The sequence below is a fragment of the Gopherus flavomarginatus genome, chromosome 1 (genome assembly GCF_025201925.1).
Source record: "Gopherus flavomarginatus isolate rGopFla2 chromosome 1, rGopFla2.mat.asm, whole genome shotgun sequence".
Lineage (NCBI taxonomy): Eukaryota > Metazoa > Chordata > Testudines > Testudinidae > Gopherus > Gopherus flavomarginatus.
The window spans coordinates 92,995,127-93,021,386 of NC_066617.1; the positions used below are offsets into that span (position 1 = coordinate 92,995,127).

The 26,260-nt window shown below is 42.9% G+C and overlaps 2 protein-coding genes across 8 annotated transcripts; both read left to right on the plus strand.

The window, feature by feature from the left end:
* The first annotated feature begins 399 nt into the window (after positions 1–399).
* On the plus strand, positions 400–24,083 carry ART4 (ADP-ribosyltransferase 4 (inactive) (Dombrock blood group)). Of its 7 annotated transcripts, XR_007774602.1 has the most exons (6): positions 404–483; positions 2,599–2,825; positions 9,169–9,886; positions 11,341–11,453; positions 15,384–15,633; positions 16,046–16,847. XR_007774602.1 is itself a non-coding variant. In XM_050954574.1 (4 exons), exons 1-4 carry the CDS (start codon positions 420–422, stop codon positions 23,998–24,000), a joined length of 1,020 nt encoding a protein of 339 aa, XP_050810531.1. In that variant the 5' UTR covers positions 404–419; the 3' UTR covers positions 24,001–24,083. The 7 variants fall into 7 exon arrangements, 4 of the variants coding, with proteins under 4 accessions (XP_050810540.1, XP_050810531.1, XP_050810504.1 ...); XR_007774601.1 differs by having other exon boundaries at positions 15,384–16,847; XR_007774604.1 differs by lacking the exons at positions 11,341–11,453; positions 15,384–15,633; positions 16,046–16,847 and adding exons at positions 10,298–10,378; positions 11,256–11,335.
* SMCO3 (single-pass membrane protein with coiled-coil domains 3) lies at positions 24,004–25,882 on the plus strand. The gene has a single exon (XM_050954958.1). The coding sequence runs from the start codon at positions 24,004–24,006 to the stop codon at positions 24,679–24,681; it is 678 nt and encodes a 225-aa protein (XP_050810915.1). The 3' UTR covers positions 24,682–25,882.
* The last annotated feature ends 378 nt before the right edge of the window (positions 25,883–26,260 follow it).

The window sequence follows — 26,260 nt, forward strand, 5'->3', positions numbered from 1 at the left end:
CCATAGGAAATCTCAGCATTAAGTGAACTGATAAAGATCAGGTGAATACATAGCGTCTGGGACTGGAGTGGAGGAGAAACTGACATTTAAAGGACCTAGACCATTTCTTTTGGACATCGTTTTTACCAATTTTATTTTAAATTTGGAGCTATTACTTCTGATATGTCCTCGCCTTGGTTCTAAGTTACTGTCCTCCAAACTGCAGCCTGAGTCCAATGCATGATCCCAACTCTGGGAAAGGAAAAGAAAGAATATTGACTCATATCCGAGTGTAAATTTCACATGGCAGATTTGTTGGAATTCAATTTATGACATTAAAAGAGACAAGAGCAAAACATCCATAAGAAAGAGAGGGTACCCCCCTCTTCTGGTTCTGTGAGAGTTCAACATCCTGTAGCAGATCTCCTGTGGACCCTGGGATGACAGCTGATCTACTGAGCTTCCTGCTGTTGCTGATCTTCTCCCTGCTGAGGCTGATGAGAGGTGACAAGGTTGTGCTTTATTTGAAGCTGTGAAGTTGCTTAGAGAGTGGCTGTATGGCTATATTTCCAGTCTCTTCAGTGGGCTTTGACTCAAGCTTAGCAATGAGAACTATTTTGCTTTCACTTGCTGTGTTCCATTTCTCACCTTCTCTAACCCTTCTGATTGCATTGTTAGCAATGCCCTCCATTTTCAAGTCACATGTTTTCCCAGGGAATGTTTGTGGTTGAGCATCAAGGAAATGCCCCAGTCAGTACAAAGAACGAGGAGTACCTGTGGCACCTTAGAGACTAACACATTTATTTGGGCAAAAGCTTTCGTGGGCTAAAACCCACTTCATCAGCTGCATGGAGTAGAAAATACAGTAGGAGGATATATATATATATACAGAGAACATGAAAAGATGGGGATTGCCATACCAACTCTAATGAGACTAATCAATTAAAGTGGGCTATTATCAGTCTCTACACAAAAGAATAAATGGACACAAATGAGATGTCAAGAATTATAACATTAAAAAACCAGTAGGAGAACATTTCAACCTCCCTGGACTCTCAATTACAGACCTGTGCATCCGAAGAAGTGAGCTGTAGCTCACGAAAGCTCATGCTGAAATCAATTTGTTAGTCTCTAAGGTGCCACAAGTACTCTGTTCTTTTTGCGGATACAGATTAACACGGCTGCTACTCTGAGACCTAAAAGTCGTAATTCTTCAACAAAAAACTTCAAAAACAGACTCCAATGAGAAACTGCAGAACTGAAATTAACTTGCAAACTGGACACCATTAAATTAAGCTTGAATAAAGACTGGGAGTGGATGGGTCATTACACAAACTAAAAACTATTTCCCCATGCTACTTTCCCCCTCTACAGTTACTCACACCTTCTTGTCAACTGTTTGAAACGGGCCATCTTGATTATCACTACAAAAGTTTTTTTTTCTCCTGCTGATAATAGCCTCCCTTAATTGATTAGTCTCATTAGAGTTGGTGTGGCAACCCCCATCTTTTCATGTTCTCTGTGTGTGTGTATATATATATATACACACAGAGAACATGAAAAGATGGGGGTTATATATATATCTATATATATCTATATATCTTTCTATTGTTTTTCCTACTGCACGCATCAAAGGAAGTGGCTTTTAGCCCACGAAAGCTTATGCCCAAATAAATTTATTAGTCTCTAAGATGCCACTAGTACTCCTCGTTCTTTTTGTTGATACAGACTAACACAGCTACCACTCGGAAACCAATCAGTACAATCTTTCTTAGATGGTACAGAGATGTTCTTGGTAATTTCTCCATCTCATGTGACTGAGTTTGGGATTCTCCCCAAAAATATTTAAGACTCTATGGGTAGAGAAGGTGTGTCCCAAAACAGTGAGGTCCATGCTATTAATTCCATGGGCCCAGTCAGTGTATTCACTTAGGGGTCCTTTTCCAAGTGAGAGGTTAAGATGAATGTTCATGGTGAACTGAATGTCTACTTGTAGTCAGCCAAATATCAAATAACTGGATATAGTGTTTGGCCAAAGCCCACTTAAAAACCCAACAGTGAAAAGAGCAATCAATGATATTATCACATGCATTATATTGATGTTTAATTACAAAAGGTTTTCAGGGATAAGAAACATTATCAACAGTTAATCAGTTGTACAACCACACAAACAGAATACACTAAATATTATTTTCCTGTTACAGGGCCCAGTTATATTGTGTATAGTATATTGTATATCGTAGAACCTAGGAGCCTCAGCCACAGACCAAGACCCCATTGTGCTAGACGCTGTCTGGGCACAGGACAAAAAGGCAGCCCTTGCTTTAAAGAGTTTACAATCTAAGACAAGAGATAACAGATAGATACAGACAGAGGAGTAAATGGAAACAATGACATAATATTGTTGAACCATTGTACACAATCTGTATGAACGGAGAACAGAACAGAGGCAAACAGAGGGAGTTTGCGTGGGGAGAATTCCCACAGAGTTTTTTGCCTTTCAGGATTCTGTGGGCAGAATACAACATCTGAAGAGGCTCTTAGAAGGAAGACAATACGGATAGTGATGGTCAGCTGTTGTGACCTGCACAAGATGTGCCATGTTTGTTTTTCTCCCAGAGGACAGAAGCGACTTCGTCTGTACAAAGTGCAAGCTGGTCTCCATATTAGAAGAGACGGTTAAAGGACAAGAGACCCAAGTATCAATCCTGCGTTGCCACAGAGAGGATGAAGACTTTCTGGATAGAAGTCAGCATTTGGTACTGCAGGCACAGCATGCTGAAGAATCAGCATGTGACCTCAAGAAGAAGAAAGAGGAGAACCATGTACCCCCAATGCAGACAGAGGTAAGAAACTGTTTTCAGGCTCTCTGCGCAGGTACTATAGCAGAGAATGGTTTGGAAGACTCATCTGATGGAAGAAATCAGAAGGAGACCCCATCAACTGGAAGGCATGGGATGCATTGTCCTAGGGATGGGGGTTCCACACCCACCTTTCCCAAGAGGAGGCGATGGGTGGTGATGGTTGGGGACTCCCTCCTAAGGGGGAGGGAGTCATCCATCTGCTGTCCAGACTGGGGAACTCAAGAAGTGTGCTGCTTGCCTGGAGCTAGAATTCAGGATGTGATAGAGTGTCTGCTGAGACTGATCAAGCCCTTGGACTTCTACCCCTTCCTACTTCTCCATGTGAGTACCAATGATACTGCCAAGAATGACTTTGAGTGGGTCACTGCAGACTATGTGGCTCTGGGAAGAAAGATAAAGGAGTTTGAGATGCAAGTTGTGTTCTCATTCATCCTTCCTTTTGAAGGAAAAGGCCCAGGTAGGGACCATCAAATTGTGGAGGTAAAAGCATGGTTGCAGAGAAAGGTGGTGTTGGAGAGAGGGCTTTGGATTCTTCAACCATGAGATGCTGTTCCAGGAAGCAGTATTTATAGGAAGAGATGGGATCCACCTAACGAACAGAAGAAGAGCATCTTCACAGGCAGGCTTGCTAACCTAGTGAGGAGGGCTTTAAACTAGGTTCACCAGGGGATGGAGACCTTAGCCCTGATGTAAGTGGGGAAGTGGGATACCAAGAGGAAACAGAAGGAGAAGGATGAAGCAGGGGCGGACTCCTGATTCCTACTGAGAAAGCAGGGCAATTGGCTAGTTATCCTAGGTGCCTGTACATGAATACAAGAAGCCTGGGAAATAAGCAGGAAGAACTGGAAGTCCTGGCACAGTCAAGGAACTATGATGTGATTGGAATAACAGAGACTTGGTGGGGTAACTCACATGACTGGAGCACTATCATGATGGTTATAAACTGTTCAGGAAGGTCAAGCAGGGGAGAAAACGTGGAAGAGTTGCACTGTATATAACAGACCAGTATGATTGCTCAGAGCTCCAATATGAAACTGCAGAAAAGCCTGTTGAGAGTCTTTGGGTTAAGTTTAGAGGCAAGAGCAAAAAGGATGATGTGGTGGGTGTCTGTTACAGAGCACCAGACCGGGAGGAGAAGGTAGACAAGGCTTTCTTCAGACAACTAATAGAAGTTTCCAGATCATAGGCCCTGGTTCTCATGGGGGACTTTAATCACTCTGACATCTGCTGGGAGAGCAATACAGCAGCGCACAGACAATCCAGGAAGTTTTTGGAGAGTGTTGGGGACAATTTCCCAGTGCAAGTGCTAGAGGAACTAACTAGGGGCCGTGCTCCCCTTGATCTGCTGCTCACAAGCAGGGAAGAATTGGTAGGGGAAGTAAAAGTGGGTGGCAACCTGAGCAGAAGCAACCATGAGATAGTCAAGTTCAGGATCCTGATAAAAGGAAAAAAGGAGAGCAGCAGAATATGGACCATGGACTTTGGAAAAGCAGACTTTGACTCCCTCAGGGAATTGCTGGGCAGGCTGTTACCCTGGGAAGCTAATGTGAGGGGGAAAGGAGTCCAGGAGAGCTGGCTGTATTTTAAAGAAGCCTTATTGAGGGTGCATAAACAAACCATCCCAATGTGCAGAAAGAATAGCAAATATGGCAGGTGACCAGCTTGGCTTAACAGAGAAATCTTCAGTGAGCTTAAACACAAAAAGGAAGCTTACAAAAAGTGGAAACTTGGACAGATGAGTAGGGAGGAATATAAAAATATTGCTCAAGCATGCAGGGGTGTAATCAGGAAGGTCAAAGCACAACTGGAGTTGCAACTAGCAGGGGATGTGAAGGGCAACAAGAAGGGTTTCTACAGGTATGTTAGCAAAAAGAAGAAAGTCAGAGAAAGTGTGGGAGCCTTATTGAATGGGGGAGGCAACTTAGTGAAAGATGATGTGGAAAAAGCTGAAGTACTCAATGCTTTTTTGCCTTGGTCTTCACAGACAAGGTCAGCTCCCAGATTGCTGCACTGGGCAGCACAGTATGGGAAGGAGGTGAGCAGCCCTCAGTGGTGAAAGAACAGGTTAAGGAATATTTAGAAAAGCTGGACATGCACAAGTCCATGAGGCCAGATGCAAAGCATCCGAGGGTACTGAGGGACTTGGCTGATATGATTGCAGAGCCATTGGCCATTATCTTTGAAAACTCATGGTGACTGAGGGAGGTTCCAGACGATTGTAAAAAGGCAAATATAGTGCCTATCTTTAAAAAAGGGAAGAAGGAGAATCTGGGAAACTACAGACTAGTCAGCTTCACCTCAGTCCCTGGAAAAATAATAGAGCAGGTCCTCAAGGAAACCATTTTGAAGCACTTGGAGGAGAGGAAGGTGATCAGGAACATTCAGCATGGATTCACCAAGGGCAAGTCATGTCTGATTAACCTAATTGCCTTCTATGATGAGATAACTGGCTCTGTGGATGAGGGAAAACAGTGGACATGTTATTCCTTGACTTTAGCAAAGCTTTTGATATAGTCTCCCACAGTATTTTTGCCAGCAAGTTAAAGAAGTATGGGCTGGATGAATGGACTATATGGTGGATAGAAAGCTGGCTCAATCATCGGGCTCAGTGGGTAGTGATCAATGGCTCAATGTCTAGTGACAGATGGTATCAAGAGTTGTGCCCCGGGGTTTGGTCCTGGGGCCTCTTTTGGTCAACTTCTTCATTAATGTTCTGTATGATGAGATGGATTGCACCCTCAGCAAGCTCGCTGATGACACTAAACTGGAGGGAGAGGTAGATACTCTGGAGGGTAGGGATAGGGTCCAGAGCGACCTAGATAAATTGGAGGATGGGCCAAAAGAAATCAGATGCTGTTCAACAAGGACAAGTGCAGAGTTCTGCACTTAGGACAGAAGAATCCCATGCAGTGCTACAGGCTGGGGACCGACTGGCTAAGCGGCAGTTCTGCAGAAAAGGACCTGGGGATTACAGTGGATGAGAAGCTGGATATGATTCAACAGTGTGCTCTTGTTGCCAAGAAGGCTAATGGCATATAGGGCTGCATTAGTAGGAATATTGCCAGCAGATTGAGGGAAGTGATTATTCCTCTTTATTCGACACTGATGAGGCCACATCTGGAGTATTGTGTCCAATTTTGGGCCCCCCATTACAGAAAGGATGTGGACAAAGTGGAGATAGTCCAGTGGAGGGCTACGAAAATAATTAGAGGGCTAGGGCACATGACTTATGAGGAGAGGCTGAGGGAACTGGGCTTACTGAATCTGCAGAAGAGAAGAGTGAGGGGGGATTTGACAGCAGCCTTCAACTCCCTGAAGGGGGGTTCCAAAGAGGATGGAGCTTGGTTGTTCTCAGTGGTGGCAGATGACAGAACAAGGAGCAATGGTCTCAAGTTGCAGTGGAGGAAGTCTAGGTTGGATATTAGGAAAAACTATTTCACTAGGAGGGTGGTGAAGCACTGGAATGGGTTACCTAGGGAGGTGGTGGAATCTCCATCCTTAGAGGTTTTTAAGGAATAGCTTGACAAAGCCGTGGCTGGGATGATTTAGTAGGGATTGGTTCTGCTTTGAGCAGGGATTGGACTAGATGACCTCCTGAAGTCTTTTCATAGATTCATAGACTCTAGGACCAGAAGGGACTTCGAGAGGTCATCGAGTCCAGTCCCCTGCCCTCATGGCAGGACCAAATACTGTCTAGACCATCCCTGATAGACATTTATCTAACCTACTCTTAAATATCTCCAGAGATGGAGATTCCACAACCTCCCTAGGCAATTTATTCCAGTGTTTAACCACTCTGACAGTTAGGAACTTTTTCCTAATGTCCAACCTAAACCTCTCTTGCTGTAGTTTAAGCCCATTGCTTCTTGTTCTATCCTTAGAGGCTAAGGTGAACAAGTTTTCTCCCTCCTCCTGATGACACCCTTTTAGATACCTGATAACCGCTATCATGTCCCCTCTCAGTCTTCTCTTTTCCAAACTAAACAAACTCAATTCTTTCAGCCTTCCTTCATAGGTCATGTTCTCAAGACCTTTAATCATTCTTGTTGCTCTTCTCTGGACCCTCTCCAATTTCTCCACATCTTTCTTGAAATGCGATGCCCAGAACTGGACACAATACTCCAGTTGAGGCCTAACCAGCGCAGAGCAGAGTGGAAGAATGACTTCTCGTGTCTTGCTCACAACACACCTGTTAATGCATCCAAGAATCACGTTTACTTTTTTTTAAACAGCATCACACTGTTGACTCACATTTAGCTTGTGGTCCACTATAACCCCTAGATCCCTTTCTGCTATACTCCTTCCCATTCTGTATGTGTGAAACTGATTGTTCCTTCCTAAGTGGAGCACTTCGCATTTGTCTTCATTAAACTTCATCCAGTTTACCTCAGACCATTTCTCCAATTTGTCCAGATCATTTTGAATTATGACTCTGTCCTCCAAAGCAGGTGCAATCCCTCCCAGTTTGGTATCATCTGCAAACTTAATAAGCATACTTTCTATGCCAACATCTAAGTCGTTGATGAAGATATTGAACAGAGCCGGTCCCAAAACAGACCCCTGCGGAACCCCACTTGTTATACCTTTCCAGCAGGATTGGGAACCATTAATAACTACTCTCTGAGTACTGTTATTCAGCCAGGTATGCACCCACCTTATAGTAGCCCCATCTAAATTGTATTTGCCTAGTTTATGGATAAGAATATCATGCAAGGCCGTATCAAATGCCTTACTAAAGTCTAGGCATACCACATCCACTGCTTCTCCCTTATCCACAAGACTCGTTAACCTATCAAAGAACCCTAATCTTCTATGATTCTATGATTCTAATATTGATCACCCTGATGGGCAGTGATCTCAACACACCAGCAACCTAACCATTGTCAAGTGTTAGCTTGCATGATTAGTCCAACCAGCTCCTTTAGGATGAATGATATGACTACAGACTATTCATGTGATTTAGGATTTGTCAGATCTGGAAGTTATTTTGTTAATAATTTGCTATGGGACTCTTTTTATCCCACATTATGTAAAAAGCCCTGCAGATAGAACATCTATTTTGATTCAACAGGACTAGAGCTGGCTGAAAAATTGATTTTTCATGCCATAAAAAATCCTGAAATTTCGATACTTTTTTGGTCCTGAATCAGGACAATAAGCCAAAATTTCAACATTTTTCGCATCATGGAATTCCAAAACAAAAAAAAAATTATTTCAGTTCAATCAAAGCATTTTGTTTCAATTTCAACCCTTTTTAACATTTAAAATTCAAAATAAAGTAAATTTTGAAATGAAAAATCAAAACTTATCATTCTGAAAATGTCAAAATTTTCCATTTTGATATTTTCTATACTTTTTTCCCCAATTTTTCCCCTCAACAAAATGTCATTGATATCAATATGATTTTGTGAAAAATTTCAGTTTTAGTGAAAGGGCATTTTCCAATAGATAATTGCTTTGACAAAAAAAAAAAGCGCTAGTTGTAAACAGGGCACCAGGAAGAAATTCTCCCCTCTAGTGCACTCCCACAGCATTGCACAATTAACATATTGCATTATGGGTTCCTTCATTTGCCGCTGAAGCACTTGCCAGGCAGAATTAGGCTACCAATGGTCCACCTGACTACCTCCATCTACCTATTTACCTTTCTTATTAAAAGGGAGTGGAGACACTGGAGATATAGTTACTTTCATTCATTAAGGGGGCTTCTTCCACTTGTCAGAGCTGAGATGAATTGCTGCACATGGGTCTTTGTACATTTGAATTGGCAACATGCAGAAAGCCTCACAAGTAATGTCCTCACTGCACCCAATGCAGAGAACAGAATGTCAAAGGCAACCTCAGAGCCATAGCTCTGAGCTGACTAGCCCCTCACTTCAAGTTTCTGAGTCTGTCTAGAACCTATGTGGAGCGTTCTACCACATCTTAGACCTCAAATCTTTCGGCGACCAAGTGAATGTTCCTTTCTTCAGCCTGTTAATGTGTCCTAACCTCATCTCCTCTGGCTATTGCATGTATTCCCAGCATACCTATGAACTCTCCTCACGCTCCAATATTGAGCTTCATAAAGTGAAATAATGGTAGAATCCTGGTCAATATTCACTCACAGGGATTAGCTGGTACAAAAATGTGCAAGGTTGCATATGTGCTGTTGACATGCTCAAAATGACTACAATATTTGTGTGCCACACATTGTGCTGTGAGCTTCTAATGCTCCACCGTGCACTCTGGGATCTCTGTAGCAGGACAAAAACAGTAGAGACAATCTGATTTATTGACATACACATACACACAAACTAATAGGGTCCCATTCTTTATGTTGCAGGCTGTGTCCCACATTCTCATGGATATGGCACCAGATTCCTTTGATGACCAGTACCAGGGTTGCCGTGAGCAGGTAATGGAAGAACTGAACCGAGGAGACTATTTCCAAAAGGAATTGGGTAATAATAAGAACTATTCCAGCATCTGGGAGAAAGCAAAGCTGGTCTGGTCAAAAAAGCCAATGGCTCTGCTAAGGGAGATGCAGGAGAATCATGCCGTAGCCCTCCTGGCTTACACCATGAACACCTCGCTGCACTCTGATTTGAACTGGGCTGTGTCCAGAGCTGGGACATCCCCAGAGCACTACAGACACAACTTCCCCTTCAAATACCTCCACTTCTACCTGACTACAGCCATTCAACTGGTGAGGAGATGGCAGAGTGGCACCACAAGAAAAAAGTGCTACCAGGTGCACCGGGGGGTAAAAGGCCTGTATTTTGAGGCTGAGTTGGGCACCAAAGTGCGGTTTGGCCGCTTCACCTCCACTTCACTCCTCCGGAAGGAAGCCCGGAGATTTGGGAATGAAACAATATTCACTCTGAAGACTTGCGTAGGGGCAGTTGTGCAACGCTTCTCCCACTACTTTTCTGAGAGGGAGGTCCTCATTCCACCCTATGAGATATTCCAGGTCAGAAACTTCAGTCGAACACCAAGTGGTAACCGGCTATATCTGCTCTCTGTGGGAAATTACAGTCAATACAACTGCCAGCTCCTGAAAGGTACTGTATATAGGAACTCTCATAATGGAGACCCAGGGTCGTCTTGACAGGCACCCTGAGGGCTCACCCTGCTGCACCACAACTCATGTTTCAGGCCTAATATCTTCCCTGGGGAAGAGGAAGCCAGGAGTGTCCTTTGACTGAGTGTGCACTGTCATGTGTTTTTTGGCTGTTATGAAAGGTGTGGGGGGAGGGCAGGGGAGAAAGTAGACATTTTGTTGTGTACAGGTTAAAGTTCTAACAGAGTCTGCTGGCAAAGGAACCTGAGTCTAACCAGGTGCTATTCCTTCCATGCTTCCATTACTCCCACCTACATTCCCTTGGCAAAATCCCAGCATGATGCTAGAAATAGCTGCCAGAGCTGTAGTACGTTACACATCACTGACACAGGGCTCTTATTTTTTGTCCCAGGACAATAATGGTCAATGCAACCTTTAAGGACAGAACACCATTCAGAAAATGAAAGCAACTGCCTGGTACTAAGACAAAATAGTAGGTAGACTTGAAGCATGGGCTGATTCTGTTCATGAAGCTGACAGCACAGTAGCAAGTTGCTGCTCCAGTGCAGATCTCAGTCAATAAGAAGGGTCCTAAACTTTCCTTGCTAAATCCATTCAGGACTGTGGTAGGGCAGACTCCAAAAAAGGCAGCAATCCACAGAGAATGACCTTTTCATAGTTCAAGGTGCAACCAGCTTCCATTATATATATACTGGGCACTGGGTGTATGTTGCCTTCTGTAATTGGCATGTAAAACTAGTCTTTGTTTAGCTGCAATGATACAGGTCTGTGTTTTTGGAGGTATAGGACCAAAATTTTAATACCAGCTCAGCTGGTGCATGTAGTGTAGAATGGCGAGGCGAAGGTTTCTCAGTAGTTAAAGTTGCATTCACAGTGCCATTGTAAGTCTGAATTTGATTCCCATTGAAATGCCAACAAAACCAAAAATCTTTCACATTTTAGGGCTAAATCTTATTGTCAATTAAAATATATTCTGGAAATGCTGATTGAGTAAGTGGGTTTTGAGATTTTTTATTTTAAAACGGCTCTGTAACAAGGTGACAGATTTTTATAAACTGTGTTAGAAACCTGCATAAATCTGATGAGTAAATTCTACTTACTCATTGCGGCAGGTGAGGTTTAATTCCACCAGGATATAAAGGCAGTGGAAGAGATTCTCTGGACAGAATTAGAGTCTTAGACAGAGAGGTCTCTGCAGGGAAACCTTAGAAACAGCCAAGTCTGAGCTGAGGTTTATGTTGTGCTATTATTCCAACTACCAGATAAAGTCAAACCTAAGGAAGGAATAAGTTGTGCATTGAAGTTCTAGGCTGAATTTCTAAAGAACATCTCTTTTGATTCTTTTGCAGCTTCAAGCAGCAAGAACAGTATCCACATTCCTCCAATCGCTGCCTTTCTTTCTTGTGTGATCAGTGCTTTCTTCTACTCCACCAGGCAATGACTCTTTCCCTGGTCACAGAAGGATTCATGTGCTGCATAGAAAGGAATGAGTGACGGGAGCGAGGGATTTACAGCTAACCAGCCACAGAGGTTACTGATGCTGCAAGGTGCTGAACACCTCCTGCGATTTTACCTCTAACTCCCCCTGACTTCAATGAGTTAAGGGTGCTCAGAATTTCAAAGGAAGTGTTTAATCCCTTGCAAAATCAAGCCCCTAGGTGTACATTCAAAATAAGGATGTAAATAGGGTTTAAAAATAATAACTGTTTAACCTATTAAAATTCTATTGGTTAAACTGTTAACCATTAAGGAGTTCACATAGGCAGGGCTCCACTGCTGTCTGCACCAGGAATCCTGGCTGCAGGCCTGGGTGCAGAGCTCTGCTGCCTCCCCGTGCCCAGGGTCCTTGCCCCAGGTCTGGGGTCCTGGCCACCTCCCTGGGCCTGGCATCCTGGCTGCTGGAATGCCGGTCTTGGGACCAGCATGCCACTGCCACCTGCCCAGCACCTGGGGTCCTGGCTGCTGCCCCATGCCCGATACTCCACTGCCTCCCCATGCCCAGGGTCCCAGCTGCTGGCTCCGTGCCTGGGATTCCAGGACCCTGGGCACATTGCTGGGAGTTGGGACCCTGGGCGTGGAGGGCTGAGGAGTTTAATCGTTAACTGAAACCAATAAGACTGTACTTATCGGTTAACCGGTTAACCAGTTAAACTTTTACACCCCTAATTCAAAGTAGGAAGATAATGGGTCTGTGTGCTTAAGGAAGAGCATGGCAGAGACTCCAGTCAATTTAGGTACCTAGTCTGCAAGGCTTTGAATACAACCATACAGTAGGAACTCTTGAACTACTATTTGTATTAGCATTTCTTTTGCAGGTCTCAGTAGGTTCTCTTGAGTTAGTAGTAAGAGCACCCTCTGGTGGACAATAAGAAAACACCTGCAAATTCTTACGAAGGTTAATTTGAAATTGTAGAGCCGATTGGGTTGTGTCCATTTTAAAGAGAGGTTGATGTTATTAAACACATATATAGTTCTATTGCTCTGTTTTTAAATGTGAATTCATACTGAATTCTCCTTCCCAGTTTAACTATGTTCTTTCCTAACTTTTAAAAAGTTAATTTAGCATTCCTGCAAGGCACAAGGCAATAATCCTGAAATCCTCTAGTCTCACAAAAGCTATAGCATGTAATGCAAATTTTCCCCTCATACTGCCTCCCTCCAATATGCCTGGAGGGACCACATCTTGGAGATCAGATTGTTTTTTAGCCTCTGTCCCATTTTGTTCTTGGACTGAGCTCAGACTACCAACCAGATGATAAATTGTGATAATTTAGTTTTGTAATGTAGACATCTGACCACCAAGTACTGAATTGAAATTCACTAACACATTCTAGATAGGCTACAAATAGCCATCAGGTAGTACCAATTTTCAGCCAGTAACTGTCAACCTGAGTTGGCATGGAACTGGTGATCAAAAGGCAAGAAGTTCCATATTCTATGTGCCATCCCCCTGACCTATTCACTATGCACAGAGCTAGTTGTCTATATTATAGACTTGAACTTAAAAGACCTAGCCCTTTGACTCCCAACAAACTGCTGATTGATGACTAGCTGAATATAAAGCAGAAGTTGAGGAGAAAAGCTTTCTGCAATATGTGGATGAACAGTACTATCAGGGGCGGCTCTAGGTATTTTGCCACCCCAAGCACGGCAGGCAGGCTGCCTTTGGTGGCTTGCCTGCGGGAGGTCCCCGATCCCACGGATTCGGCGACACACCTGCAGGAGGTTCGCCAAAGTCACAGGACCAGCGGACCCTCTGCAGGCATGCCGCCAGAGGCAACCTGCCTGCCACCCTCGCGGCGACCGACAGAGCGCCACCCGTGGCTTGCTGCTCCAGGCATGTGCTTGACGTTCTGGAGCCTGGAGCCGCGCTGAGTACTATACAAGAACTAAATTCAATTTTAATCTCTTTGAAGTCAAGTGGCTAGCAATTGCCTTCTCCAGCCCACACCACTATGCCCATGTCCAGTCTAGTCATTTTGCTCCTTTTCTATACTAACACATTGGGTCTTACAGCAGTTCAGAAAGTAAATCCTCCCCCAGCCTACCTCACTCTATCTCCTATTCAATCAAACCACTAATTATTTTATTCCTAGACTATGCAATCAAATCCCTCCTCCAATCCACCCTGCAGTGTCCTTTCCTATCACAGATCTTCCCCAGCCCAGCAGCTGGGATTCTCCCCAAACTGTCTCGGTGACTCACTTCTGTTTCAGATCACTTGCTATACCCTTCCGCCATTTTAACAGCTGTGCATCACCTTTTCTCTTCCTTTAAATTTTCCTTGTGCATCTCAGGTGATGTGTTCTTCCAGTAACCTGCTCAATATGCCTTTCCTCCAGACCATCAGCTGTACCCCTTCTTTAGCTCACCCTGTTGAATTCCTCCCCAAATCACCTCACCAAGTTCCACCTTCAGTTTGCTCAGTGAACTCCTTATCATGTCTGCTTTGCTAAACACTTCCTAAACCTAGCCACCATGCTATTCCTCCAGCTCAGGCATTACACGCTTCAAAGGCAGCAAAGTCTCTTGTAGGTTTTATTTCGACTTCAGAAGAGAGTTACAGAAAACAAATTAGTTTCTGAGGTCATACGTAGGCATGAAATATGGAAGAGCTTCCACAACCCCCTTCCATCAATTATGTTACTCTGGTTTACTTGCCCCATCACAAAGATTTAGTCCCCATCATACTTGCACTTATACAGCACCTTCCATGCAAGAATCTCAGAGTGGTAAACATTCATTCATGAATGTAGCCTCACAATGCTCCTTTATGGTAGGGAGAAAATATGCCAATTTCACAGAGAACCTGAAGCAAAGAGAGATTAAGTGAATTGCCCAAAAGTTGAACACAAAGCCTCTGGCAGAGTACAAGATTATCTTTCACTCTACCACAGATTATCTAGTTACTTCTCATCTCAAATCACAGTGATTTACTATTCCCAGTTGGTCAATCAGATGAAAATCCAACCATGATGGCTAACCTCCCAATGACCAATACTATCATAGTTTATTTTGAATGAGCTAATTCCTGTTAGCTAGCCACTATAACCTGACCTGTCACAATTAATTGTTGCTATCAGAATAATCTAAAAAGCTTGCCCAGAAAGTTTAAATACACTTATTAAAACAGATACTGTTTCAGCATTTTGATTCTTAGACTTTTTTCCTGTTTACTTTAGTTTCGTGTTGATTTTTATTTATCAAGTTTTTAAATTAACAAAGCAAGAAGACTTCACTTTGACGCCTTAGTGCAATGCTCAAATCTAGATACTAAAAGTGATTGCAGAAATTATTATGGAATCAGCAATTAGCCGCAACCTTCTCTTGCTCCTTTGTGCAACTTCCCTTGCTGTAAGAAAAGAAGGAACAGAAGCATATTGCTAACACACGAACAATTGCCGTAATGATCATTGCAACTTGTCTGTTATGAGTGAGATATAGACCTCAGCCAGTTTAACAATGCACTGGAAAGATTCACAAGATGGTCTCAGCACTCTGACAGCCTCCTCCAGATAGCCTGCAGCTATTTTCAGGGTGTTTGTAGAAGCCTGTCCCCAAAGGACAGCCTGCAAGAAATTGGAAAATGAGAAGGCAATTGATGAACTGCGAGGTCTAGCTTCTTGAATCCTACTCCCTGAAGAGCTGTTCTCAGTGACAGTTGGGAATATTTTGGCAATTTCATTGTGGCCCATGAGAAGGTCAGCTACTTGGAGGGACAGGGCAGGGGAAGTCAATAGATGATGAATGGCAGACTCTACAGTCTCAGGGAGATTGCTGTGTTTCAGTAGCACGGCAGCGATTGGACCACTGATACTTCCTAGGACTCCCTTATAATTTTCATAAAGGTCCTTCACAACAGTAATCTTCTCTTGCAGAGAAGTGATGGGCCCAGCAATCTTAGCATATAGATGGTGGCTGATGCTCTGCTGCACATCTTTGTCTTTCATTTCCACAACAGCCTGCATCTCTTTCAGAGTACTGATCAGGAGCTGAAGGTTCTCCTTAATGCTAAGGTTTTCCTTCACGGTAATGACGGGGAAGCTGGTGCCAAGGTGCTGATTGAGGAGTCGAAATATTGTATTGGTGGAAGAGACATATATGTATACGAAATCATACAGAGTCTGGCTGGCTGCGAGCACCCTTTGTTTATCTCTCTCTGCACCAAAGATGGACAACATTTCCAGAAAAGAGATTTGACACTGAAAAACAAATCAAAAGACACAGGTGAGGAATCTAAGTGGTACAGTACCTGTATCCTGAGCTATAAATCTCCAGTAATAATACCATACAGGGTTTTTTTCAAACCAGAACTATAGTTCAACAGCTCCTAAATAGTGTATCCTCCATTGGCCTCTACAGTTCATGTTATTTTCTAGGTCAAATGTAGAACTGATGTAAGTAGGTGCAGCTTCACTGATTTTGATGCTTACACTTGGAATGAATCTGACCCTTTAAGTGTAAGCAGAAAAGTGGAATTAAGAGTAGGAATAAGAACATTCCTCTTGAGGAAAGACAGCTTAGCTATTTATTGTTAGATTTACTATAAGTCTTTGGAAACTAATATACCTGTCTTCATCCTTACTAGCTGTACTTGGTTTGGCTAAATCTAATATTTTTTTCCCATATGTATATACAGTGTGCCTCACAAAATTAGAGCATGGTCCTCTGTGGAGGAAGCAGAAGGGTACTTGGTCCATAAGAGCCATTCTTCAGTTACAGACCAGAATGACTCAGGACTGAGAGTCACGCACACTATTTCTTCCTTATTCTAGAGCAGTGAGCATCTTCTCAGCATGCACGTGTTTCTGAATGCTGTAATCCTGATATCCGACTAAGGTGATATAGACATCGTTTAGCTAGCATTTCACAGCTCTTGGTAGGTGGAGGCACAAGCAAACTCACTGATTGGGCTTTCATTTTATCATTCTTTTGACTGCTAGGGAGAAACTCTGCCCTACTTCTTGCATGGGGTAGTGAAAAGTAAGAGTTTCTCTGCCTCTGTTTGTCATAAACAGATAGCTAAGGGTTAATGTTCTTTTACCTGTAAAGGGGTAACAATAGTAACCTGAAACACCTGACCAGAGGACCAATCAGGAAACAAGACTTTTTCAAATCTGGGTGGAGGGAAGTTTTGGGTGTGAGTCCTTTGTTCTTGGTCTGTTCTTTTCGGCTCTGAGAGTGATCTTTCTATCTCCTGGCTTTCTAATCTTTTGTTTCCAAGTTGTAAGTACAAGGATAGTAAGACAATAGGTTTATATTGTTTTCTTTTGTATTTACACGTGTGTAGTTGCTGGAATCTTTTAAATTGTATTCTTTTTGGATAAGGCTGTTTATTCATTTTTTTCCTTTAAGCAATTGACCCTGTATATTGTCACCTTGATACAGAGACCCTTTTATGTCCTTTTTCATTCTTTTTATATAAAGCTTTCTTTTTAAGACCTGTTGGAGTTTTTCTTTAGTGGGGACTCCAGGGAATTGAGTCTGCAGCTCACCAGGGAATTGGTGGGAGGAAGAAGTCAGGGGGAAAATCTCTTTGTGTTAGATCTACTAAGCCTGACTTTGCATACCCTCTGGGTGAGGGGGAAGAGAGATTAGATCTCTCGGTACTTGTGTTTCCAGGACTGGAAGCAGGGAATCTCCTAGGGTCGTCCAGGGAGGGGAGCCTGGGAGGAAGTAACAAGGAAACAAGGGGAGGGGAATATTTCCCTTTGTTGTAAGACTCAAGGCATCTGAGTCTGGGGGTCCCCCAGGAAAGGTTTTGGGGAAACCACAGTGAGCTAGGCACTGTATAATTCCTAGCTGGTGGCAGCAATACCAGGTCCAAGCTGGTAACTAAGCTTGGAGGTTTTCATGCTAACACCCATATTTTGGACGCTAAGGTCCAGATCTGGGAAGAAATGTTATGACACAGTTAGCCCCTTTTCAAGTGCTAGATCCTCCCATCTGGTGCACTGAGATGTCAACAAAAAAGATTAGTGATGGGCAAGCCAGACTAAGTCTTTCCCCCAAACTCAAGTGCTCTGAAAGAGTTGTGATTAACATTCTTTAAACAAAAAAGTCAGGCATCCCTGAATTTCCTGGTTTGGGCTGTAAGTGGAAGTTCTGAAAAACCATGAGAAAGACAATTTGTGTGTTCTGTATTCCAGTAGAAACCACCAATTATCTCCCAAGAAACTGTGTTCTCTGCACATTTCCAGTTTGATTTTTAGACTAATACAGTTCAGATAAGCATCTGAATTGAAAAGAAATGACAATTTTATGAGGTTTTTCCAGCACTAATTTAGATCTATCTCAAAAGGGCAGAAGGATTGTTGGATGTGTATTTCCTGCTCAAGAAGGGCTCAACTCTGCTTCCTTTTAAATTAGATGCAAATTTCCCATTGACTTCAGTAGGAGCAGAATCAGGCCTGAAATGTGTTATGTACTTGTGTAAGATAATATAAGTTCTAATAATGACAAAAGAACTATTGGTAATAAAATGGAAACCAAGAAGAATTCCAAGCATTGTATCAGTGGCCGGCATGTGGGATTTACCAAGTCTTTATATTATAAGAAAGAAAATATTTTTAAATATTAAACGAATTTTAAAATATTTACAAATATAGTATTTCCTAGTGTATGTGGAGGAATAACTGTTCATTTCTTGTTCAATGATTGCCAATCACATTCTAACCTAGAGCATAAAAGGGTGGAAGGATAGCTCAGTGGTTTCAGCATTGGCCTGCTAAACCCAGGATTGTGAGCTCAATCCTTGAGGGGGCCATTTAGGGATCTGGGGCAAAAAATTGTCTGGGGATTGATCCTGCTTTGATCAAGGGGGGATGGAGTAGATGACCTCCTGAGTTCCCTTCCAACCCTGATATTCTATGAACATGAAGACTCCAGAACAGAAGGATTAGCGCTGGCTCTAACTTTTTTGCTGCCCCAAGCAAAAAAAAAGAGCACTGCCTTGCAGTAACGCCCCCCCACGAGTGCTGCGCTGCCCAAGCGCCGTGCCACACAAGCTCCCGTCCCCCTGAATGCCACGCCGCCAAAACCCCCCCAAGAGCCATGCTGCCCAAGTCCCCCGCCTCACCCAAGCGCCGCACCGCCCAAGTCCCCGCCCCCCCGAGCGCCATGCTACCAAAGCCCCCCGCGCCCCCTGCCCCCCTGAGCACTGTGCTGCACCATGCTGCCCAAGTCCCCACTCCCCCGAGCGCTGCGCTGCCGAAGCCCCCGCACTCCCCCCCAAGCGCCGCCCAGGTGAAAAAAAAACAAACCAAAAAAAACAGAGTGCCATCCTGCCCGAAGGTGCCACCCCAAGCACATGCTTGGTTGGCTGGTGCCTGGAGCTGGCCCTGGCACTGACTAGAAACCTTACAGATGTAGTATCAAGGAGTTGAAATTGGCAGGAAGCCCTGCACAAACTAGACGAATGCTTAAAGGGAACAAAGTTTAGGTGATGGTATCTCTATATCAGTGAGAGAAGAAAAGGCACATTCCTGCACCCCTATCCACTAGGGATGTGGTATCATCAGGTCTTGCAATCTAAACTAGATGACCCTGGTCAGTACTTGAACGGGAGACTTTAAAATAAAACAAAAATCAGAATGTTGCACAAAATTAGTGCTTATGTAGTTACAATTTTCTCTCTGTGCCCAAAACTCTGAAGTCAAGAGGAATTTTGTGCCCTGATTCTGTATTGAACCAATGTCTCATCATTCAGAAGAAAACCAAACTGGAAATTATGGATTAACCTTTCCCCACCTAGCAGTAGAATAGAGCTTTTCCTGTCATTCTCAGAATGTATCCATTTTGACTTGAGGAAGGGTTTGTCAGTTGGTGTGGCCCTGGTGATTGCATCTGACATGCCGGAGGCCCCCCTACCCCAAGTGTGATGCACAGGATTGAGTCTGTCTTTTTGTGGAACTCCCAGCATGGAGTTTAAATGGGATTAGTGTTGGAGTACAGGCTGTCCTGCTGTGACAGAAGCTTGTACTACCAAGCAGATATGTTGCGGTATATACTCTTCTATTTGTGTTGGACTGTCCATGACTTTTCTTTTGGAATTCACAGATTTACAGCTATAGTAACATTTAGCTGTTTGTGATTATGTTTGCAGGGCACTCAAGTTTATGAAGTATATATTTTTAGAAATATTTTTGATGGAACATGCATTAGATGCATATGGATTTGTACTTTACCTGTTCCTAGCATAAACAGAAGGCTACAGGTTCTAGGGTTGTGAATCAAACTATTTTACCAACATGAAATAAACTAAACAATTTTAAAATTGAAAGGGGAACAGAGAAACCATGAGCTGAGGCTGGGTATAGAGTCCAGAGAGCAGTGTTATACTAAAATAATCTACAAACCAGGCAGGCAACAGGACCCAACTGAAGCAACAATCCCTGCAGACCGAGGTCATCACATTCCACCAGAAACAGCCAGAGAAATCCAGTGAAAAGAGAATTCACTGTCCTGCATACCTACAGCTGATTACAAAGCTCTGACTAAAAAGCAGGTAGGTAGCCTTTATGATTTGCTGTGTAGAATCCCTTAAAAATATTTATGTTGGGCTGCAGAGGCTAACTTATAGTATGCACAAAGATTTAAATAAATATATATGGACAACTTGGCTATTTGACTGTAGGAGTAATATAACATCATCTGAAAAGTGTTAATGCCAAAGAGAGAGAGGGTTACGATGTTCAGAGGAGGTATAATAGCATAAACTGAAATAATCCTAGATTGGCCAGTGATAAAGAATATGAACTAATAGGCCTCTTCAATCTCTTAAATTTCTATTATACTAATGACATTCACAAAAGTTGCACTCCATTCGGCACATTTCATCCTCTCCAAATTTCCACAGTACAGTACTAACCAACAACATTTAACAGAGAATTCATTAGAGGGAAAGGACCCAAATACCACTCTGAGTCAGAAAGAAGCCTGCTCTCTATTTTCCTTAGGTAGAATTAATAAGAAATCATACCTGCTTTCACAAGGTCTTGTTTCAGTTTAGTTCACGGCTTTTCATCAAAATCATAAACTCTTGGTGTACATGAATAATACCTCCTCCATCCTGAAAAGAAAAAGAAGCATGAGTTGAAGTGATTGCTCTATTGTTTTTTTGAGAACTTCAAAAGAAATGTGTGAAGGAAATGCAGTAGATGTAATATATTTGGATTTTCATAAATCAATGTTCATTTTCCACACAATGTTACTAATTATATACATTCCAATTGGCTTGTGGCTGAACACGGTCACTTGGATTGAAGGCTGGTTGAAGGATGACTCAAAATTTTATATATAGCAATGCATCTGCTGAGGAAGGGAGTGGTGTCTAGTGGAGTACCACCAGGTAGGAGACAGCTGATTCTAAATTGGCAAGTGTTGCAAAAGCTAGTAAGGACAGACAAATGATATGAAGGAGACTAGTAGTAGAAATAGCTATGTGATTTACCATATCTTAGATATTTCTGAGGTGCCTATCATTGTATTATCTAAGCACAAATAACAAAATGAAACTTATCTTGGAAAAAGGCAGGCTAGTACACAAAAATAACCCCAAACCCAGATTGTCAGTGAGAAGGAGGATAATGCAAACAGACAAACCAGACAACATATGCACTCAGGGATGAAGGTGAACAGCACACTAGGGATGATTTGTTAATGTAACACAGAAGGCCAAGAAATGTTAGGCTGCATATAAAAAGGCAACATGTCCTGGAGCAGGGGAATAATACTTCTTTCTCCATGCTTCAGTGCTAGAAAAGTAGTGACAAACTTGAGACTGTTTAGACAAGAACACCACAGATTATTAGGGGGAAGCTTGTAGGGAAAGACTGAAAGAGCTAAAATGACATATTACAGCCTGGTTAAGTGATAACTAAGAGCCAGATGCTGCCTAGCCTTTACAGTGGTTAGGCCAATGTAAGCAGCCTGTGCACTCAGGTAGAATTGCAGACCTTGCAGTCAGGGGAGCACTGTCAGCTCAGTTCTTACTTTCCCAGGCACACAGCATTCCCAAAAGAAGTGTGAGAGGAGATGGGGCTATAGTATTCCCACCAATTGCTCTGGAGCAGGACTGACACACAATGGGGAGAAGGTCACTACCACAAAAGGGTGTGGAAGTGGATGTCTTCTCTTTGTGTGCCTGGGGAGTTCAGAGAGAGATTTTATCTGTGAGGTAGGATGCCTCTTGGTGCTCCAACTAGGGCAGTGCAGTTAAGCGTCACCATTTAAAATGGACAGTGCCTAAATGTCATGTGCTAACTTTAAATCTGGGACAAGATCACCATCTTCAGATATCTAACAGATGGAGATAATTTCTATGGTGAAATAAACAGGAATACTGAGATCAAAGTAAGAAAGCGAATATTTAAGTTAAATATCAGGACAAAAATACAGTAAGATATATTAGGTGATGTGTAAGGTGCTATAAGTTAGGCCTTGGCTACACCATATAAAATATTCCAGTATAGTTAAAGCCATACATCCCCCTACTCTGGCTAATACTGGTATAAAGGTGCTTATTCCAGGATTGCTTATTCCCCTATGGGAACAGGAATACTTAGGATCTGCAGAATATAATTTTTATTTTTTTTTCAATTTCAACAATATTGATTTTTATTCCTGGCCCTGCAAGGAGGACGAGGCCCAAGCCACAGGGTGCTGCTGGACAGTTCCTGCCCTGGATAACCTCTGTACTCCTGGCTAGTGAGTTAGCGGGGCCATGATAGCAGGGCTGCAGAGCGCTCCCTCTACGACGGGCTGTGAGGCCGGTGAGACCCCATCTCTGTAGGCTCAAAGTTCAGGGAAGGCTGTAGTCTTGGCAGGGCAGGGCAGAGACCGTTGGCCAGGGCTGCAAAGAGGAGGATGAACTCTCAGCTGTGGGGGGGGGGGACGACACCTGCTGCTGAATGGCTCCTGCATGGGGATGGGAGCTTGGGGCCAACTCCTCCTCCTTCTCCTCCTTGCAGGCCTGGCTGGGACTCTCTGCTCTGTCCCGCCAGAACCGCAGTCTTCTTCACACTGTGTGACTGCATAGATTGGGTGTTACCGACACCAGCCTCAAAGCAGTGCAGGGAACCCTGATAGCAGGGCTGCAGAAGGCTCCCTTTGCTACTACAGGACCCCTGACACCCGAATCCTGGAGAGGCCAGGTGCAGGAAAGGCTGCAGGGCTGTTGGGACAGAGAAGAGACTCCCAGACCCAGCACTTCCAGCTGGTGTGACAGCAGGACTGTGACAGCAGGGCTGAAAAGGGCTCTCTTCACTGCCACAGAGTTAATCACACCTGATCCCTGGGGTCACAGAGTGGAGGCAGGAGTGGCACTAGTGTTTTTGGCGCCCTAGGCGCATGGCCATTTCGCTGCCCTGCGCGCTGGTCCTGCGGCTCCGGTGGACCTGCCGCAGGCGTTCCTGCGGAGAGTCTGATGGTCCCGTGGCTCCGGTGGACCTGCCGCAGGCGTTCCTGCGGAGGGTCCGATGGTCCTGCGGCTCCGGTGGAGCTGCCGCAGGCGTGTGAGGAGAATTTAACTTAACTTACCATAACTTAACATAAGTTCTCCTCACACCTTCTATGAGACATCTTAATTATCACTTCAAAAAATTTTTTTCTCCTGCTGATGATAGCTCATCTCAATTGATTAGACTCTTCCTGTTGGTATGCAGACTTCCACCTTTTCATGTTCTCTGTATGTATAAATATCTCCTGTCTGTGTGTTTCATTCTATGCATCCAAAGAAGTGAGCTGTAGCTCACGAAAGCTCATGCTGAAAGTTAGTTTCTAAGGTGCCACAAGTACTCCTGTTCTTTTTGCGGATACAGACTAATACAGCTGCTACTCTGAAACCATTGATTTCAGTGTGGCAGCTGAAATAAATGTTTAGCAACATCTATCCATTGTTATCTAATCCTGCCAAGCTTAACTATACCAGTATAACTGTGTCCACACTAGTGGTTTTACTGTCATAACTATTTTGGTAAAGTGAAATTATTATATTGTTACAAAAACTGTGTGTAGAACACGCTTTTGACTTTGACTTTCTCAGATTCCCTTAGACTTATTTTATATCAACATGCTAATATGTGAGTAAGTGTAAGGGAGTCCACTCAGTTTACTTTATGGACCAAAAAATCAGAAGAAGGTATAATCTACAGGAGGGACTGCTCTACTTTACCTTAAACATGTGCCAACACTGATCTGTGAGCTGCTTTTCTTGCTACTCTCCTCTCTTCTAGACCGCTGGTGGAGTGATTTACACCTACTCAAATTCCCTTGCAGTCACTCAGATTCATTCATAGGGCTAAATTCCAGGGTGATGTTAGTTCACAGTGATAAGCAGCTACAAGTTTTAGGAAGTCTATTGTGGTGTAATGTATATGTTGGACAGATACAGAAGTTGTAAATTATGTCGTTTTAAGACTACTTCAAGACATACTGAGTCACACCTCTGGATTTGACTTGTTGGGTCTGAAGTGAATCACTGACTTAGAGGCTCTGTATCCCAGTTCCCAATGCAATCCAGTCCCCTTCCAGTGTTCTGGGTTTTAAAGATGGGTAAAAAACTTTATTTTTCCTCTCTCTGCAGCTCTTCTCTGAAGAATGGCTCTGAGTGACCTCCTCTACCCAGATAACCCGAAGAGACGTCAAGAAGTGATCCGTCTGCACCAGGAGCTGCTGGACTGCATGTTGGTTAATTTCCGTGCCACAGACGAACTGATTGCAGTGCTGAATGCACACTTGGGGTGCACAATTGCCCAGATTAAGATGGAAAAGGGTGGCACCATCAAGGAAAACTGTGACATTATCATCCAAGCTATGAGCGAGATCCAACGGGAAGTATGGAAGATTGACAACGAAATGAAGGAAATGCTGGAGCCAATGCTGTACCAAAAGCTTTATGATATCAAAGAGCCAGAGGTGGAGAAAATTGCAATAGCACACAAAGTTTTTTCGCTTGTTCTAGGAGAAGCTACTTCCATTGCTGGTATGGTAGCTGTAAAACTAATCGGCTCAAATATTATAATTGTTGCTGTTAACAAGTTGGTCACTCTGCTAGCCCAGATTGGTGCTTCTGTTCTTGGAGGTATTGGCATTGCCATTCTTGGGTTGGGTATTGACGTGATCCTCCAGGCCATCCTGGGAGCAGTCGAGAGGGATCAACTTCTGGCAACTGTTAAAAGTTATGAGGAGCATCTGGCTGAATTTAAGGCAGCCTCAGAAAAATATCAGCGTGCCATAACTGAAGTAACTTCTATGGTGAAATGTAAAATTAAATGAATGGCTTTTAATGTTCTCTCTGGCTGTCACAATGACCACACTAATTATGCTTATATTAACTTTTCTGATTCTTTATGGTAGAGTGAGTGCTCTTATTCTTTTTTTAGCAGCAATTAGATAGCCATGGAAATGGAGGCCTTTATGGCTGAGGAGATTAGCACAGAACTATACAAATAGGTAATTGGTTCAAGACCACTCCAAGTAGGTAGTGTGTGACAGTACCTGCTCCAGAGGTCTGGTAGCTTATGTGAACCAAGTTGGTTATTTCCAATCCACTTCCAAATGCTCAAAGTACAAAAATCACCATCAAAACTATCACTAATTTCAGTTTGGAAAAAGGCCAGGTTTACATTAGACACTTTTGCTGGATTAGTAATGCCAGTTAGGGACATGATTTTTAAATGACATTTCTATACCACAAGAACCCTAGTGGAGATGTAGTTATACTGGCAATAAAATAAAATAAAATAAATGTTTCTGCTGAAATAAGATGCATCTAGAGTAGGAGGGTTTGCTGCTGTAACTATATTAGCAAATCTTTTCTAATGTAGATGCATCTTATTTCAGTAACCTTTATAGGGGAAGGTCAAGGAATACTTAACTGCTGTTTCCTGTAACTATTGTACCAGATTGGTGGAGCCACCAAGTGCCTATCTTAAAATAAATTCTAATCCTGACAGATTTGTGGTTTGCAAAATCCCCTAAACACTATAGTTAAGAGAAGTTGTCTCTAGTATTCCAAGGGGCTTTATTTACAGTATCTCTTAATAACTTTTTGTATCCTCATTATGGCCCTGCTCCTGTAAACACACATATAATTAACCTTCTGTACGTGTGTAGTCCCACTAGGGTCATTGAGACTACATGCAAAAGTGTTTGCAAGATCGTTGGCCTATAAATCATAGGACTTGTTATGCTATTTTATTTTATTTTCCTTTAAAGTCATTCACATGCTAGTGATGTGAGCATACAGAGGGCTTGTTCAATACAATTCTGAGTTTCATACACCATTAAAGGAATAGCACAAAATTAAATGTCCTTAACTTGCATACTTTGTAAACAAAAGGCTAGAGTAAAAAGTGTGATTTGTATTCTCTCTCTCTCTCTCTGACATGCTATGATTTGATTCTCTGCTTTGTTTTTTGCAGAAAAATTGTAATTTAAAATGAATCAGAAATATACATTATAGGTTTTGAAAGTTCTCCTCCCTGTGTGTGGCTGATTTAGTCCATATGTACGTGTTCCCTTCTATCTCAAAAATCAAACCAGATCCTAAGAGAAAGTTTACAATTTCTATTATAGGATGCCATATATAAATTACTCTGCATATATAGATTATTATTCATGTTATTCACTGTTCATCTCACACTCCCCATCATTACCTGGCTCGGGCCAGGGAAGCTAATGATCCAAACAGCAGACCAAATTTGGTGATGAAATCTGGTCACGTGCCATCTGAGGCACGTTGTGCATATGCTAAGAAGAAGATTCCAGGGCTGCATACAGGTCCATCTTTTCATACTCCACAAATATGATATTGTGACTAAACAATTCAGAAATATTCATGAATATTTAGCAG

Bases quoted from the DNA above. Each gene is read 5' to 3' on its own strand.
- ART4 (XM_050954547.1), top strand. From the start codon at position 420: ATGACAGCTGATCTACTGAGCTTCCTGCTGTTGCTGATCTTCTCCCTG. The intron at 484-2,598 runs GTGACAAGGTTG...TTTTTCTCCCAG, and splicing joins CCTGCTGAGGCTGATGAGAG to AGGACAGAAGCGACTTCGTC. The intron at 9,887-11,255 runs GTACTGTATATA...ATTCTTTTGCAG, and splicing joins CAACTGCCAGCTCCTGAAAG to CTTCAAGCAGCAAGAACAGT.
- SMCO3 (XM_050954958.1), top strand. From the start codon at position 24,004: ATGGCTCTGAGTGACCTCCTCTACCCAGATAACCCGAAGAGACGTCAA.